General features: G+C 42.3%; 1 protein-coding gene across 2 annotated transcripts in view; it reads right to left on the bottom strand.

Annotated features, from left to right (window-relative positions):
* si:dkey-183c6.8 (protein O-GlcNAcase) overlaps positions 1–14,447 on the bottom strand; it is a 64,670-nt gene that overhangs the window by 12,241 nt on the left and 37,982 nt on the right. For both annotated transcript variants that reach the window (XM_021577638.2, XM_021577637.2), the window contains exons 14-17: positions 13,137–13,241; positions 12,673–12,764; positions 12,304–12,487; positions 11,953–12,112 (exon numbers count right to left, since the gene is read on the bottom strand). In XM_021577638.2, coding sequence (XP_021433313.1) covers positions 11,953–12,112; positions 12,304–12,487; positions 12,673–12,764; positions 13,137–13,241 — 541 coding nt within the window. The remainder of the gene's footprint in view (positions 1–11,952; positions 12,113–12,303; positions 12,488–12,672; positions 12,765–13,136; positions 13,242–14,447) is intronic.

Genomic DNA, 14,447 nt, shown 5'->3' with positions numbered 1-14,447 from the left:
TTGATACATCGTTCTTGGACACATGCTTTCTCCCCTGAATCAAATGGTAAAGTAGAAGCATCTGGCAATTGCGCACCGAATTCGACGCAGGACACCAGGCGGACACTTGGAAAATGTAGTCTCTTATGGTCAATCTTCCAATGATATGCCTACAAATACGTCACAATGCTGCTAAGACCTTGGGCGAACGACAGAAAGTGTAGGCTCATTCCTTGCGCAATCACAGCCATATAAGGAGACAATGGAAAACAGAGCTTCAGAAATTCTGCTAATTCCTGGTTGATGCATCATCTTGGTTTCGCCTGTAGAATGAGTTCTGGGGCACTTACAGACAAAATCTTTGCAGATTCTGAAACTTCAGAGTGTTTTCTTTCCAAAACTGTCAAGAATATGCATAGTCGAGCATCTTTTCGTGACAAAATATCGCGCTTAAAACGGGAACGTTTTTTTATCCAAAAATGAAATAGCGCCCCTAGAGATCTAACAGGTTAATAACCAGGAGTTAAATCTTTTCCCAATAGGAGAGACATTTAAGTTGGCCCTTTCTTTCTGATCTTTGCTAACTTTAATACCAAGATATGTGATCACATCTTTTACAGGGATATTACATACTGAGTTTAAGTCACATCTTTTCAACGCAAATAATTCACATTTCCAAATATTCAGAAATAAACCAGATACATGCGAGAAGGCATTAACACACAATATCTTTCCTGACTTCATTATGATCTTTCAAAAAGATGTTGTCAGACAATTGTGAACATTTTCTCTTTGTCTTGTATCTGAATACTCCTAAAACTATCCTTATTTATATGAAGTGCCATAACTTGTGTGACTAATAAAAATAAGAAAGGAGAAATTGGGCATCCTTGTTTATTTCCATGTCTAATATCTGTGAAGTTCCATGGGATAATTGAACCTTTCTGATCTCCCCATCCCGGATCCGGGATCGTGAATACAGACTCAAGCTCATTACCATAACGCAACGTTAACTATTCATGAAAATCGCAAATGAAATTAAATAAATATGCCATCTCTCAAGCTTAGCCTTTTGTAAACAACACTGTCATCTCAGATTTTCAAAATATGCTTCTCAACCATAGGAAAACAATCATTTGTGTAAAAGTAGCTAGCTAGCGTAGCATTTAGCATTAGCATTAGCGTTAGCATCCAGCACGCAACATTTCAACAAAAACATAAAAGCCTTCAAATAAAATCATTTACCTTTGAAGAACTTCAGATGTTTTCAATGAGGAGACTCTCAGTTAGATAGCAGATGCTCAGTTTTTCCAAAAAGATTCTTTGTGTATTAGAAATAGCTCAGTTTTCTACATCACATTTGGCTACCATAAAAAAACGAAAATTCAGTCCTCAAAACGCGAACTTTTTTCCAAATTAACTCCATAATATCGACTGAAAACATGGCAAACGTTGTTTAGAATCAATCCTCAAGGTGTTTTTCACATATCTCTTCGATGATATATCGTTCGTGGAAGCATGGTTTCCCCTCTCAATCAAATGGAAAAATACTTGCACATGGCTTTGCGCACCAGTTTCGACGCAGGACACCAGGCGGACACTTGGAAAATGTAGTCTCTTATGGTCAATCTTCCAATGATATGCCTACAAATACGTCACAATGCTGCTGACATCTTGGGGAAACGGCAGAAGGTCTAAGCTTATTCCTGTCGCATTCACAGCCATATAAGGAGACATTAGAAAACAGAGCTTCAGAAATTCTGCTCATTTCCTGTTTGACGTATCATCTTGGTTTCGCCTGTAGAATGAGTTCTGGGGCACTTACAGACAAAATCTTTGCAGATTCTGAAACTTCAGAGTGTTTTCTTTCCAAAACTGTCAAGAATATGCATAGTCGAGCATCTTTTCGTGACAAAATATCGCGCTTAAAACGGGAACGTTTTTTATCCAAAAATGAAATAGCGCCCCTAGAGATGCAACTGGTTTTAACAGAGCTGTTACTATTATTGTAAAGTGTCTTAATTACACTTTGAAAATATTGACCAAAACCCCAAAATCGAAGTCTCAAAAAGAGAATTACGTTAAACTGTATAAAATGCCTTTTAAAAGTGTACAAATAAAATAAAGCTATCTTCCATAATGTGCTCATTGTAGTCTAACAAGTCCAAAACTACTCGAATATTATTACATATATGTCTGCTCTTCATAAAACCAGACTGGGTATCATCAATGATTTGGTCAAGGTATCCATCTTTCTGCAAAGATAGATGCAAGTAGCTTTCCATCATTGTTCATTAATGTGATTGGTCTCCAATTTTCTAACATCATAGAATCTCTGTTTGGTTTGGGTATTACAGAAATGAGGCCTTGTGTCAAGGAAACAGGCAGGACCCCAAAATCAATTGCCTCCTTAAAAACATGAAATATAAATTCCACAATATCCTCCTGAACATTTTAAAGAATTCCCTGGAGATTTGTTCTCTTTTAACTTGCTGATACATTTTTTATATTTCATTGATAGAAATAATTTCATCAAGACTTTTGGAAGTCTTTAGCTATGAATTTTGCATAGTCTTTGACAGAGTCTAGAAAGGCAGATATGTCACTAGTAAGACAGGCATTACTGGTATAAAGGTTACCATAGAATTCTGAAACATATTTTGAAATATCTTTGGGGGTTTTCATTTCCTTGGCCATCTATATTAAGCTTGTGAATAATGTAAATCCAGATTTAAAAAAATCTCTAAATTGTAAAAGTATTTTGTATTTTTTTCCACCTTCCTCCAACCATCTCCTTCTTGATCTTACAAATGTCCCTTTTGCTCTCTCTTCATACATTCAGTCCATTTCTAATTGTAAAGAGAATAACTGACTCTTTCCTTCTTCATCAAGGTCCTCCATAGAGATTAGGGAAAGTATTTCCTTAAGTTTATCTTCCCTCAATATTTTAAGTTAAGCAATTTCTTTACCTCTCTTCATGGCTGTTTGTCTTATTTCATACTTCAATATTTCCCATAAGACTTAAATAGTTGGGCTTTCCTCCAATTGTCTTGTATATTATCTTTGGCATTCATCTTGAAATTATCATCTTCCAACAGTCTACTATTGAGTTTCCAATAACTCCGATTCGGTTTAGCTTCAGATCCATTCATATTTAAAGATAAGAATATAACTTTATGATCAGTAAGAATTGATTGTTCAATTGATTCCTTAACTACAGTATTATCTAATGAATTAGAAATCAACCAGAAGTCAATTCTTGACTGTCTGCACATGTCCTTGTTACTCCAAGTGAAGTCCTTTCTATCAGGATATTTAGATATGCAAATATCGACTAATCCAAGACTGAGACATAGATTATTAAACTCAGGATTAACAATGCTGGATCTGTTAGGAGGGGGATATCTGTCAGTCAATCACATTAGATACAGAATTAAAATCTCCACCTAAGATCATTTTGATATCCAATAAGGCTTCTTCAAATTCTTGAAATAATATCCTGTTGTTTTGTTTGTTGTTGGATGCATAAATATTCCCTAGTAAAAAAGTTTCATTGTTGAAATTCACTGTCAAAATTAACCAACATCCAGAGGGGTGAGTCTTACTACTGATGACCTTCCCTTTAAAAGCACCTCTTAAAACTGCTATACCTGCAGAGTGGTTGTTGCCATATGATAGCCAGATATCGTTACCCCATTGATTTTTCCAAAAAGACAGATCGGAAGAACACGCATGAGTCTCTTGTAGAATGTAAAAGTCTGCATTAAACCATTTGCAATACAGGAACATAGTCTTACGTTTGAGTATATTACAAATACCCCTGACATTAATTGAACAAAGAGATAAAGACCAAATTCAACCAATAACATTGTTATGCTAACATAAGCTTTTCCTAAGGATATGTAACTCAAAAGGATTTCCATCCCATTTTAATCCTCTCCAACAAAAACAAACAAATATAGGTCATAAAGTTACCAAATAATTCTTACTCCCACAAGGGGGAGACATTGTGTATACTTTACAATAAGCAGTTATTCAACTATAGTTAGTGTTCAGTTTACCAGTTCTCAGTCAGGTCAGCCTTTTCTTTCTCATTCAAGTGTTTGTGTACATTTTGTGTAATAAAGGCAGCTTTTCACCTGGTAATTAGGCAGTTTTTTGGCCTGCCAGTTCTTTCCGAGTTAGACTGGCTCTCTCTCAAATGTTCAGATTTGGACGCATTTCTTTCCCATCGATGATCACTCTTGCACCGATAAAAAAAAGTAGTTTTCCCTGCCTTTTGAGCTGCAGCCACAGTTTCTCTCTTGTCACTTTGTCCGCTGAGGTCAGATCCTCATGAACCTCAAATTTTGCTTGATGAGGAACTCAAATTTTGCTTGATGAGGAACTGTTGGTGAGCTGGATGGTTGTCCTCGGTCTCTTGTCTTGATCTTTACACATAACCATAAACTTCTGGTGTAGAAACCAGAGTGTGGCACTTCTGATTTCCATAGGATCCTTGAGGATTAACAATATTTCTAGTTTCGAAGTCAGAACCCATCACACAGCATTGTTGAAAACTTGTTTCTGATTTCTAGAATGCATTCTAGAATGGACATTAAAACCAGATAATGGGAAAGTTGGAAAAGATATCGGGACACCTTGCAATCATGATGCAATATGCGCCTACTCATGCAGACTGCACTTGCTGTAAAGTTACAGAGCTTCTAACCAACAACTGCACAAATGCAGGTCCTATGAGGAAACCCGATTTGTGGCCTACGTGAGAAAAACATTTAAACGCGTTAACCCTCGCAAGGCTGTCGGCCCACGTCCTCAGAGCATGCGCAGACCAGCTGGCTGGTGTGTTTACGGACACATTCAATCAACTCCTATCCCAGTCCCCACATGCTTCAAGATGGCCACCATTGTCCCTGTTTTCAATAAAGCTAAGGTAACTGAACTAAACGACTATCACTCACTTCTGTCACCATGAAGTGCTTTGAGAGACTAAATCAAATCAAATCAAATCAAATTTGATTTGTCACATACACATGGTTAGCAGATGTTAGTGCGAGTGTAGCGAAATGCTTGTGCTTCTAGTTCCGACAATGCAGTAATAACAAGTAATCTAACTAACAATTCCAAAACTACTGTCTTGTACACAGTGTAAGGGGATAAAGAATATGTACATAAGGATATATGAATGAGTGATGGTACAGAGCAGCATAGGCAAGATACAGTAGATGGTATCGAGTACAGTATGTACAAATGAGATGAGTATGTAAACAAAGTGGCATAGTATAGTATAAAGTGGCTAGTGATACATGTATTACATAAGGATACCGTCGATGATATAGAGTACAGTATATACGTATGCATATGAGATGAATAATGTAGGGTAAGTAACATTTATATAAGGTAGCATTGTTTAAAGTGGCTAGTGATATATTTACGTCATTTCCCATCAATTCCCATTATTAAAGTGGCTGGAGTTGAGTCAGTGTCAGTGTTAGTGGTGGCTGTTTAACAGTCTGATGGCCTTGAGATAGAAGCTGTTTTTCAGTCTCTCGGTCCCAGCTTTGATGCACCTGTACTGACCTCGCCTACTGGATGATAGCGGGGTGAACAGGCAGTGGCTCGGGTGGTTGATGTCCTTGATGATCTTTATGGCCTTCCTGTGACATCGGGTGGTGTAGGTGTCCTGGAGGGCAGGTAGTTTGCCCCCGGTGATGCGTTGTGCAGACCTCACTACCCTCTGGAGAGCCTTACGGTTGAGGGCGGTGCAGTTGCCATACCAGGCGGTGATACAGCCCGCCAGGATGCTCTCGATTGTGCATCTGTAGAAGTTTGTGAGTGCTTTTGGTGACAAGCCGAATTTCTTCAGCCTCCTGAGGTTGAAGAGGCGCTGCTGCGCCTTCTTCACGATGCTGTCTGTGTGAGTGGACCAATTCAGTTTGTCTGTGATGTGTATGCCGAGGAACTTAAAACTTGCTACCCTCTCCACTACTGTTCCATCGATGTGGATAGGGGGGTGTTCCCTCTGCTGTTTCCTGAAGTCCACAATCATCTCCTTAGTTTTGTTGACGTTGAGTGTGAGGTTATTTTCCTGACACCACACTCTGAGGGCCCTCACCTCCTCCCTGTAGGCCGTCTCATCGTTGTTGGTAATCAATCGTACCACTGTTGTGTCGTCCGCAAACTTGATGATTGAGTTGGAGGCGTGCGTGGCCACGCAGTCGTGGGTGAACAGGGAGTACAGGAGAGGGCTCAGAACGCACCCTTGTGGGGCCCCAGTGTTGAGGATCAGCGGGGAGGAGATGTTGTTGCCTACCCTCACCACCTGGGGGCGGCCCGTCAGGAAGTCCAGTACCCAGTTGCACAGGGCGGGGTCGAGACCCAGGGTCTCGAGCTTGATGACGAGCTTGGAGGGTACTATGGTGTTGAATGCCGAGCTGTAGTCGATGAACAGCATTCTCACATAGGTATTCCTCTTGTCCAGATGGGTTAGGGCAGTGTGCAGTGTGGTTGAGATTGCATCGTCTGTGGACCTATTTGGGCGGTAAGCAAATTGGAGTGGGTCTAGGGTGTCAGGTAGGGTGGAGGTGATATGGTCCTTGACTAGTCTCTCAAAGCACTTCATGATGACGGATGTGAGTGCTACGGGGCGGTAGTCGTTTAGCTCAGTTACCTTAGCTTTCTTGGGAACAGGAACAATGGTGGCCCTCTTGAAGCATGTGGGAACAGCAGACTGGTATAGGGATTGATTGAATATGTCCGTAAACACACCGGCCAGCTGGTCTGCGCATGCTCTGAGGGCGCGGCTGGGGATGTCGTCTGGGCCTGCAGCCTTGCGAGGGTTAACACGTTTAAATGTCTTACTCACCTCGGCTGCAGTGAAGGAGAGACCGCATGTTTTCGTTGCAGGCCGTGTCAGTGGCACTGTATTGTCCTCAAAGCGGGCAAAAAAGTTATTTAGTCTGCCTGGGAGCAAGACATCCTGGTCCGTGACTGGGCTGGATTTCTTCCTGTAGTCCGTGATTGACTGTAGACCCTGCCACATGCCTCTTGTGTCTGAGCCGTTGAATTGAGATTCTACTTTGTCTCTGTACTGGCGCTTAGCTTGTTTGATAGCCTTGCGGAGGGAATAGCTGCACTGTTTGTATTCGGTCATGTTACCAGACACCTTGCCCTGATTAAAAGCAGTGGTTCGCGCTTTCAGTTTCACACGAATGCTGCCATCAATCCACGGTTTCTGGTTAGGGAATGTTTTAATCGTTGCTATGGGAACGACATCTTCAACGCAAGTTCTAATGAACTCGCACACCGAATCAGCGTATTCGTCAATGTTGTTATCTGACGCAATACGAAACATCTCCCAGTCCACGTGATGGAAGCAGTCTTGGAGTGTGGAGTCAGCTTGGTCGGACCAGCGTTGGACAGACCTCAGCGTGGGAGCCTCTTGTTTTAGTTTCTGTCTGTAGGCAGGGATCAACAAAATGGAGTCGTGGTCAGCTTTTCCGAAAGGGGGGCGGGGCAGGGCCTTATATGCGTCGCGGAAGTTAGAGTAACAATGATCCAAGGTCTTTCCTCCCCTGGTTGCGCAATCGATATGCTGATAAAATTTGGGGAGTCTTGTTTTCAGATTAGCCTTGTTAAAATCCCCAGCTACAATGAATGCAGCCTCCGGATAAATTGTTTCCAGTTTGCAAAGAGTTAAATAAAGTTCGTTCAGAGCCATCGATGTGTCTGCTTGGGGGGGGATATATACGGCTGTGATTATAATCGAAGAGAATTCTCTTGGTAGATAATTGCTAGTCAAGGATCATATCACCTCCATCCTACCTGTCACCCCAGACCCACTCCAATTTGCTTACCGCCCCATTAGGTCCACATACAATGCAATCGTCATCACACTGCACACTGCCCTATCCCATCTGGACAAGAAGAATACCTATATAAGAATGCTGTTTATTGACTACAGCTCAGCATTCAATACCATAGTACCCTCCAAACTCATCATTAAGCTTGAGACCCTGGGTCTCAACCCCACCCTGTGCAACTGGGTCCTGGACTTCCTGATGGGCCACTCCCAGGCGGTGAAGGTAGGAAACAACATCTACACTCCGTTGATCCTCAACACTGGGGCCCCACAAGGGTGCGTTCTCAGCTCCCACCTGTACTCCCTGTTCACCCACGACTGCGTGGCCATGCACGTCTCCAACTCAATCATCAAGTTCGCAGACGACACAACAGTGGTAGGCTTGATTACCAACAACGACGAGACAGCCTATAGGAAGGAGGTGAGGAAAATAACCTTTCACTCAATGTCAGCAAAACAAAAGAGATGATCGTGGACTTCAGGAAACAGCAAAGGGGGCACCCCCCTATCCACATTGATGCGACAGCAGTGGAGAAGGTGGAAAGTTTTAAGTTCCTCGGTATACATATCACAGACAAACTGAACTAGTCCACGCACACAGACAGTGTGGTGAAGAAGGACAAAAAATGTGGCATGTCACTGAAAACCCTCACTAACTTTTATAGGTGCACAACTGAGAGCATCCTGTCGGGCTGTATCACCACCTGGCACGGTAACGGCAAAGCCCACAACCACAGTGCTCTTCAGAGGGTGGTGCGGTCTGCACAACGCATCACTGGGGGCAAACTACCTGCCCTCCAAGACATCTACAAAACCAGATGTCACAGGAAGGCAAAAACAATAATAAAGGACAATAACCACCTGAGCCACTACCTGTTCACCCCGCTTCCATCCAGAAGGCGAGGTCAGTACAGGTGCATCAAAGCTGGGACAGAGAGATAGAAGCTGTTTTTCAAACTCAAGGCCATCAGATTGTTAAACAGCCACCACTAGCACAGAGAGGCGGCTGCCTACCTACAGACTTGATATCATTGGCCACTTTAATAAATGGAACACATGCCACTTTAATTATACCACTTTAAGAATGTTTACATATCTCACATTACTCATGCCATATGTACAGTTGAAGACGGAAGTTTACATACACTTAGGTTGGAGTCATTACAACTCATTTTTCAACCACTCCACACATTACTTGTTAACAAACTATAGTTTTGGCAAGTCGGTTAGGACATCTACTTTGTGCATGACAAGTAATTTTCCAACAATTGTTTACAGACAGATTATTTCACTTATAATTCACTGTATCACAATTCCAGTGGGTCAGAAGTTTACATACACTAAGTTGACTGTGCCTTTAAACAACTTGGAAAATTCCAGAAAATTATGTCATGGCTTTAGAAGCTTCTGATAGGCTAAGGAGGTGTAGCTGTGGATGCATTTCAAGGCCTACCTTCAAACTCAGTGCCTTTGCTTGACATCATGAGATAATCAAAAGAAATCAGCCAAGACCTCTGAAAAAACATTGTACAGGTTCAAAAGTATCTATAGCCACAGTAAAACGAGTCATATATATATATATATATTTATGGCGATATATCAATATATCGCCATAAAAAAGCCATAAAAAAGCCAGACTACGGTTTGCAACTGCACATGGGGATAAAGATTGTACTTTTGGAGAAATGTCCTCTGGTCTGATGAAACAAAAATAGAACTGTTTGGCCATAATGACCATAATTATGTTTGGAGGAAAAAGGGGGAGGCTTGCAAGCCGAAGAACACCATCCCAACCGTGAAGAACGGGGGTGTCAGTATCATGTTGTGGGGGTGCTTTGCTGCAGGAGGGTGCACTTCACAAAATAGATAGTAACATGAGGGAGGAAAAGTATGTGGATATATTGAAGCAACATCTCAAGACATCAGTCAGGAAGTTAAAGCTTGGTCGCAAATGGGTCTTCCAAATGGACAATGACCACCAAGTACTTCCATACTTCCAAGTTGTGGAAAAATGGCTTAAGGACAACAAAGTCAATGTATTGGAGTGGCCATCACAAAGCCCTGACCTCAATCCCATAGAAAATTTGCAGGCAGAACTGAAAAAGCGTGTGCAAGCAAGGAGGCCTACACAAGCTCTGTCAGGAGGAATGGGCCAAAATTCACCCAACTTATTGTGGGAAGCTTGTGGAAGGCTACCCAAAACGTGTGACCCAAGTTAAACAATTTAAAGGCAATGCTACCAAATACTAATTGAGTATTTGTAAACTTCTGACCCACTGGGAATGTGATGAAAGAAATAAAAGCTGAAATAAATCAATCATTCTCTCTACTATTATTCTGACATTTCACATTCTTAAAATAAAGTGGTGATCCTAACTGACCTAAAACAGGGAATCTTTACTAGGATTAAATACCAGGAATTGTGAAAAACTGAGTTTAAATGTATTTGGCTAAGGTGTACGTAAACTTCCGACTTCAACTGTATATACTGTATCCTTTAGCCGCTCTGTCACTGCTCATCCATATATTTTATACTTATATATTCTTATCCCATTCCTTTACTAAATTGTGTGTATTAGGTTTTGTTGCGTTATTTGTTAGATATTAGGTATTGTTGTGAAATTGTTAGATATTACCTGTTAGATACTGCTGCACTGTCAGATCTAGAAGCATAAGCATTTTCGCTACACTCAATAACATCTGCTAACCATGTGTATGTGACCAATAAAATTTGATTTGATTTGAAAAACATAGATAGCCAGCAGCATTTATTTGTTTTTGAGCATCTGATGATCTAAGATGGTGAGTGATGAACATGAATTTCTCTGGTCCCTACTGTTGCAGTCATGACGCAAGTGGCAGTTTGCTGTCAAATATTCCCAAATGTTTCTAGTTTGACCAGCTGTTGTCAGCAACTAGTATTTTTTAATTTGGCAGTCATATTGGCAGGTTTGCTAGCAACAAACTATTTAGCTAGCTTCTAGCCTAGAGTTTGATATGCAATGCGATCTCCTCATAATGAACAGTGCTGAGTGTCCTGACGAGAAGAAACACTTTTCTAGCTATGCCAGGCAAAATCAAGCATCATCAGCTCATTGATATGGATGTATCCAAATGAATGTCAATAGAAAACAGCTTAAACAAACTCAAATGCGGCTACTTCGCTGTAATTCTGGTTGCAGAGGTGACTGTGTTAGCCGTAGCTAGTTGGCTAGCTAGGAAGCAAGGGACTATAACGTTTCCACCAAGCATGGCAACAGAACATATAGAACAAACAACTGGGCTGCGACCATAAATATCAAAATACTGGGTCGCTTCTCTAGCAACCAAAATATGAAGAAGTATGAATTATCTTTTAAAAATGTAAATATCAACACAAAATATTTATTTCTACCCCTAAATGTGTGCTTCATTATTATTTTATTTGCCAACTGTGGTATAAGCGGGCCAAACGCCTCCGTTATGCACATTACCTTGGAAAAATTTACTCCGCAAAGGGACTCGGCTCCGACCTTGTGCCGCTACGTCGTCCATTATTTCCAAGGTAATGTACAGAATGTCTGCGTTTTTCCCTTACATAAGTGAATTTGAACTGATGACACCTTCAAATAGAGGGACTAGATACATAAAGTGCTTTCATTTCTAAATAGTAAAACAGATTTGCATGAAAATATCCTAAAATAAAAAGGTGTTAATATGAAACATTTGATCTCAAATCCAAAATGCTGGAGTATAGAGCAAAATTATACGTTTTAGCTTCACTGTCCAAATATATACGCAGGGGAGTCTATAACCAATAAATAATTTGATAAATCATTGTAACTTTTTATACCTGGGCCTAAACCATCGAGGACAGACAGTTATCCTCAAAAGGCAATGTCTGCATGTACCACACACACAGTGGGCTTTCAGTGCAGTAAATAAAGCTGTCAGCAGGTTCACACTGACGTCCACTTACACACACACACACACACACACACACACACACACACACACACACACACACACACACACACACACACACAGTGGGCTTTCAGTGGAGTAAATAAAGCTGTCAGCAGGCAGCGGGTTCACACTGACGTCCACTTACACACACACACACACACTCTCACCATTGGCTTTAAGGGCAGTGAGGAGTGCGGTTAGCAGGCAGCGGGTCACACTGATGTCCACCAGGTCAGGCAAAGCATCCAGACGGAGCTGGGAGGGAAAGTGGTAGAGAAGAGAGTCTGGGTATTCCCCTTGGTCCTCCTCCATCTGCTGCAACACCTCCTACAGGACAGGAGGGGAACTGGAGTTAGATAATACATAAGAAAGAGGGATGGGGATGGGGTGGAGAGCGGGTTGGAGAGAGAGATGGAGAGAGGGAAGGGGAGAGGGATAGAGAGCGGGATGGGGGAGAGAATGAGTGTGTGTGTTATGTGTGTGTTCTTACCTGCGTGTGTGTGTTTGTTTGTTCTAACCTGTGAGTTGGCATGTCCGGTGCGTGGAGGGTATTTATCTCTCATGGCGGGCATCCAGCAAGTCTGGCAGCGCTTGGCGAAGGAACGAACATCTACGACACCCAACACACACCCACACACACCTAGCTCATCCTCCAGCACCATGCTGTACTCAGGACACAAAGCCAGGCAGGGCCCCAGACACCTGCAGGGACACACACATGCATATAAATACACAGGCACACAAACTGTTGATCATTTGTCCTCAAGCTTGCACGCTCAGAGACACATACCATTTTGACACTATTCTGCCGACCTGAACCATGCATAACAAAGCCAGCTCAGTACAGCTTGGCTCGACTCATAGCATAGGAACAGACACACACACACCTGTCTCCGATGAGGTCAGGATGTGCTGGGCTGGAATCAGGGCTCCCCTGGGCTCCCTGTTGAAGCTGGCGCACCATACAATACAGCTCCGCCTAGGGGACAGGAGGTATAATATGAGTGGTGTTTAACCTTTTCCCCATCCCTAGCAAACACAGCTGATTTAAACTAATTGCATTCTAAACTGAAGATCATGATTAGTTGATTATTGGAGTCAGGTGTGTTAGCTGGGGCTGGGGCAAAAGTGTGACACCAATCAGGCCCTGAGAACTGGAGTTGCAAGTCCCTGGTCTAGGGTATTGGCAGCTCTCAACCATAGAACCGTCATGGGCTTAATATATAACATAATAATATATAACAAAAATAATGTATACACACAGAAAGTCACCATACAATACAGAGTCAGTCAGCTGACAGAACGACGCGCGTGTGTGTGTGTGTGTGTGTGTGTGTAAATGTCCTCTCACCTTGTCCTTGTTGTGGTAGGGTCGTATGTTGTAGAGTCGTGAGGTGGGGAAGAGAGGAGGAGGGTGGCTGAACAGTTCACTGTTACTGCCTATAGGTAGAAGCATCTGTAGGACAGACATAAAATGTCAAACAAGCTCGTGAAAGTAAGCAAGACACAATACATGGAAAATTAATGTATTTTAAATTAAATGAATATATTATCTTATACATGCGCTTACATTAAACAACATAATACACACAGACTGGACTTTTTGCAAACTGGAAACCACATATCCTGAGGCCAAATTTATTGTAGTTGGGATTTTTAGAAAGCAAATTTGAGAAAAACTTTACTGAAGTTCTATCAACACATTGACTGTAGTACTCGTGCTGCTAAAACACTCAACTACTGCTACTCCAACTTCCGGGATATCTACAAGGCCCTCCCCCGCCCTCCCTTTGGCATATCTGATCACGACTCCATTTTGCTCCTCCCTTCCTATAGGCAGAAACTCAAACAGGAAGTACCCGTGTTAAGGACTATTCAACGCTGGTCTGACCAATCGGAATAAGAATGCTGTTCATTGACTATAGCTCAGCATTCAACACCATAGTACCCTCCAAGCTCATCATTAAGCTCAAGGCCCTGGATCTGAACCCCGCCCTGTGCAACTAGGTCCTGGACATCCTGACGGGCCACCCCCAGGTGGTGAAGGTAGGAAACAACACCTCCACTGTGCTGATCCTCAAGACTGGGGCCCCACAAGGATGTGTGCTCAGCCCCCTCCTGTACTCCCTGTTCACTCATGACTGCGTGGCCACACACGCCTCCAACTCAATCATCAAGTTTGCAGACGACACAACAGTAGTAGCCCTGATTACCAAAAATGACGAGACCTGGGAGTGTGGTGCCAGGAAAATAACCTCTCTGGGGGGGAGCACCCCCCATCCACATCAACGGGACCATAGTGTAGAAGGTGGAAAGTTTCAAGTTTCTCAGCATACACATCACTGACAAACTGAAATGGTCCACACACACAGACAGTGTGGTGAAGAAGGCTGTATCACAACCAGCTGTGATTGGGAGTCCCATAGGGCGGCGCACAATTGGCCCAGCGTCATCCGGGTTTTGCCGGTGTAGGCCTGATTGTAAATATGAATTTGTTCTTACCTGATTTGCCTACTTAAATAAAGGTTTAAAAAATGAATAAAATAAAACAGGAGGCTGAAGAATTTGGCTTGAAACCTAAAACCCTCAAACTTTTACAGATGCACAATTGAGAGCATCCTGGCAGGCTGTATCACCGCCTGGTACGGCAAAAGCAGCGCAC

This window comes from Oncorhynchus mykiss, chromosome 21 (assembly GCF_013265735.2).
Source record: "Oncorhynchus mykiss isolate Arlee chromosome 21, USDA_OmykA_1.1, whole genome shotgun sequence".
Taxonomy (NCBI): domain Eukaryota; kingdom Metazoa; phylum Chordata; class Actinopteri; order Salmoniformes; family Salmonidae; genus Oncorhynchus; species Oncorhynchus mykiss.
This window is presented reverse-complemented; position numbering and strand designations above follow the sequence as displayed.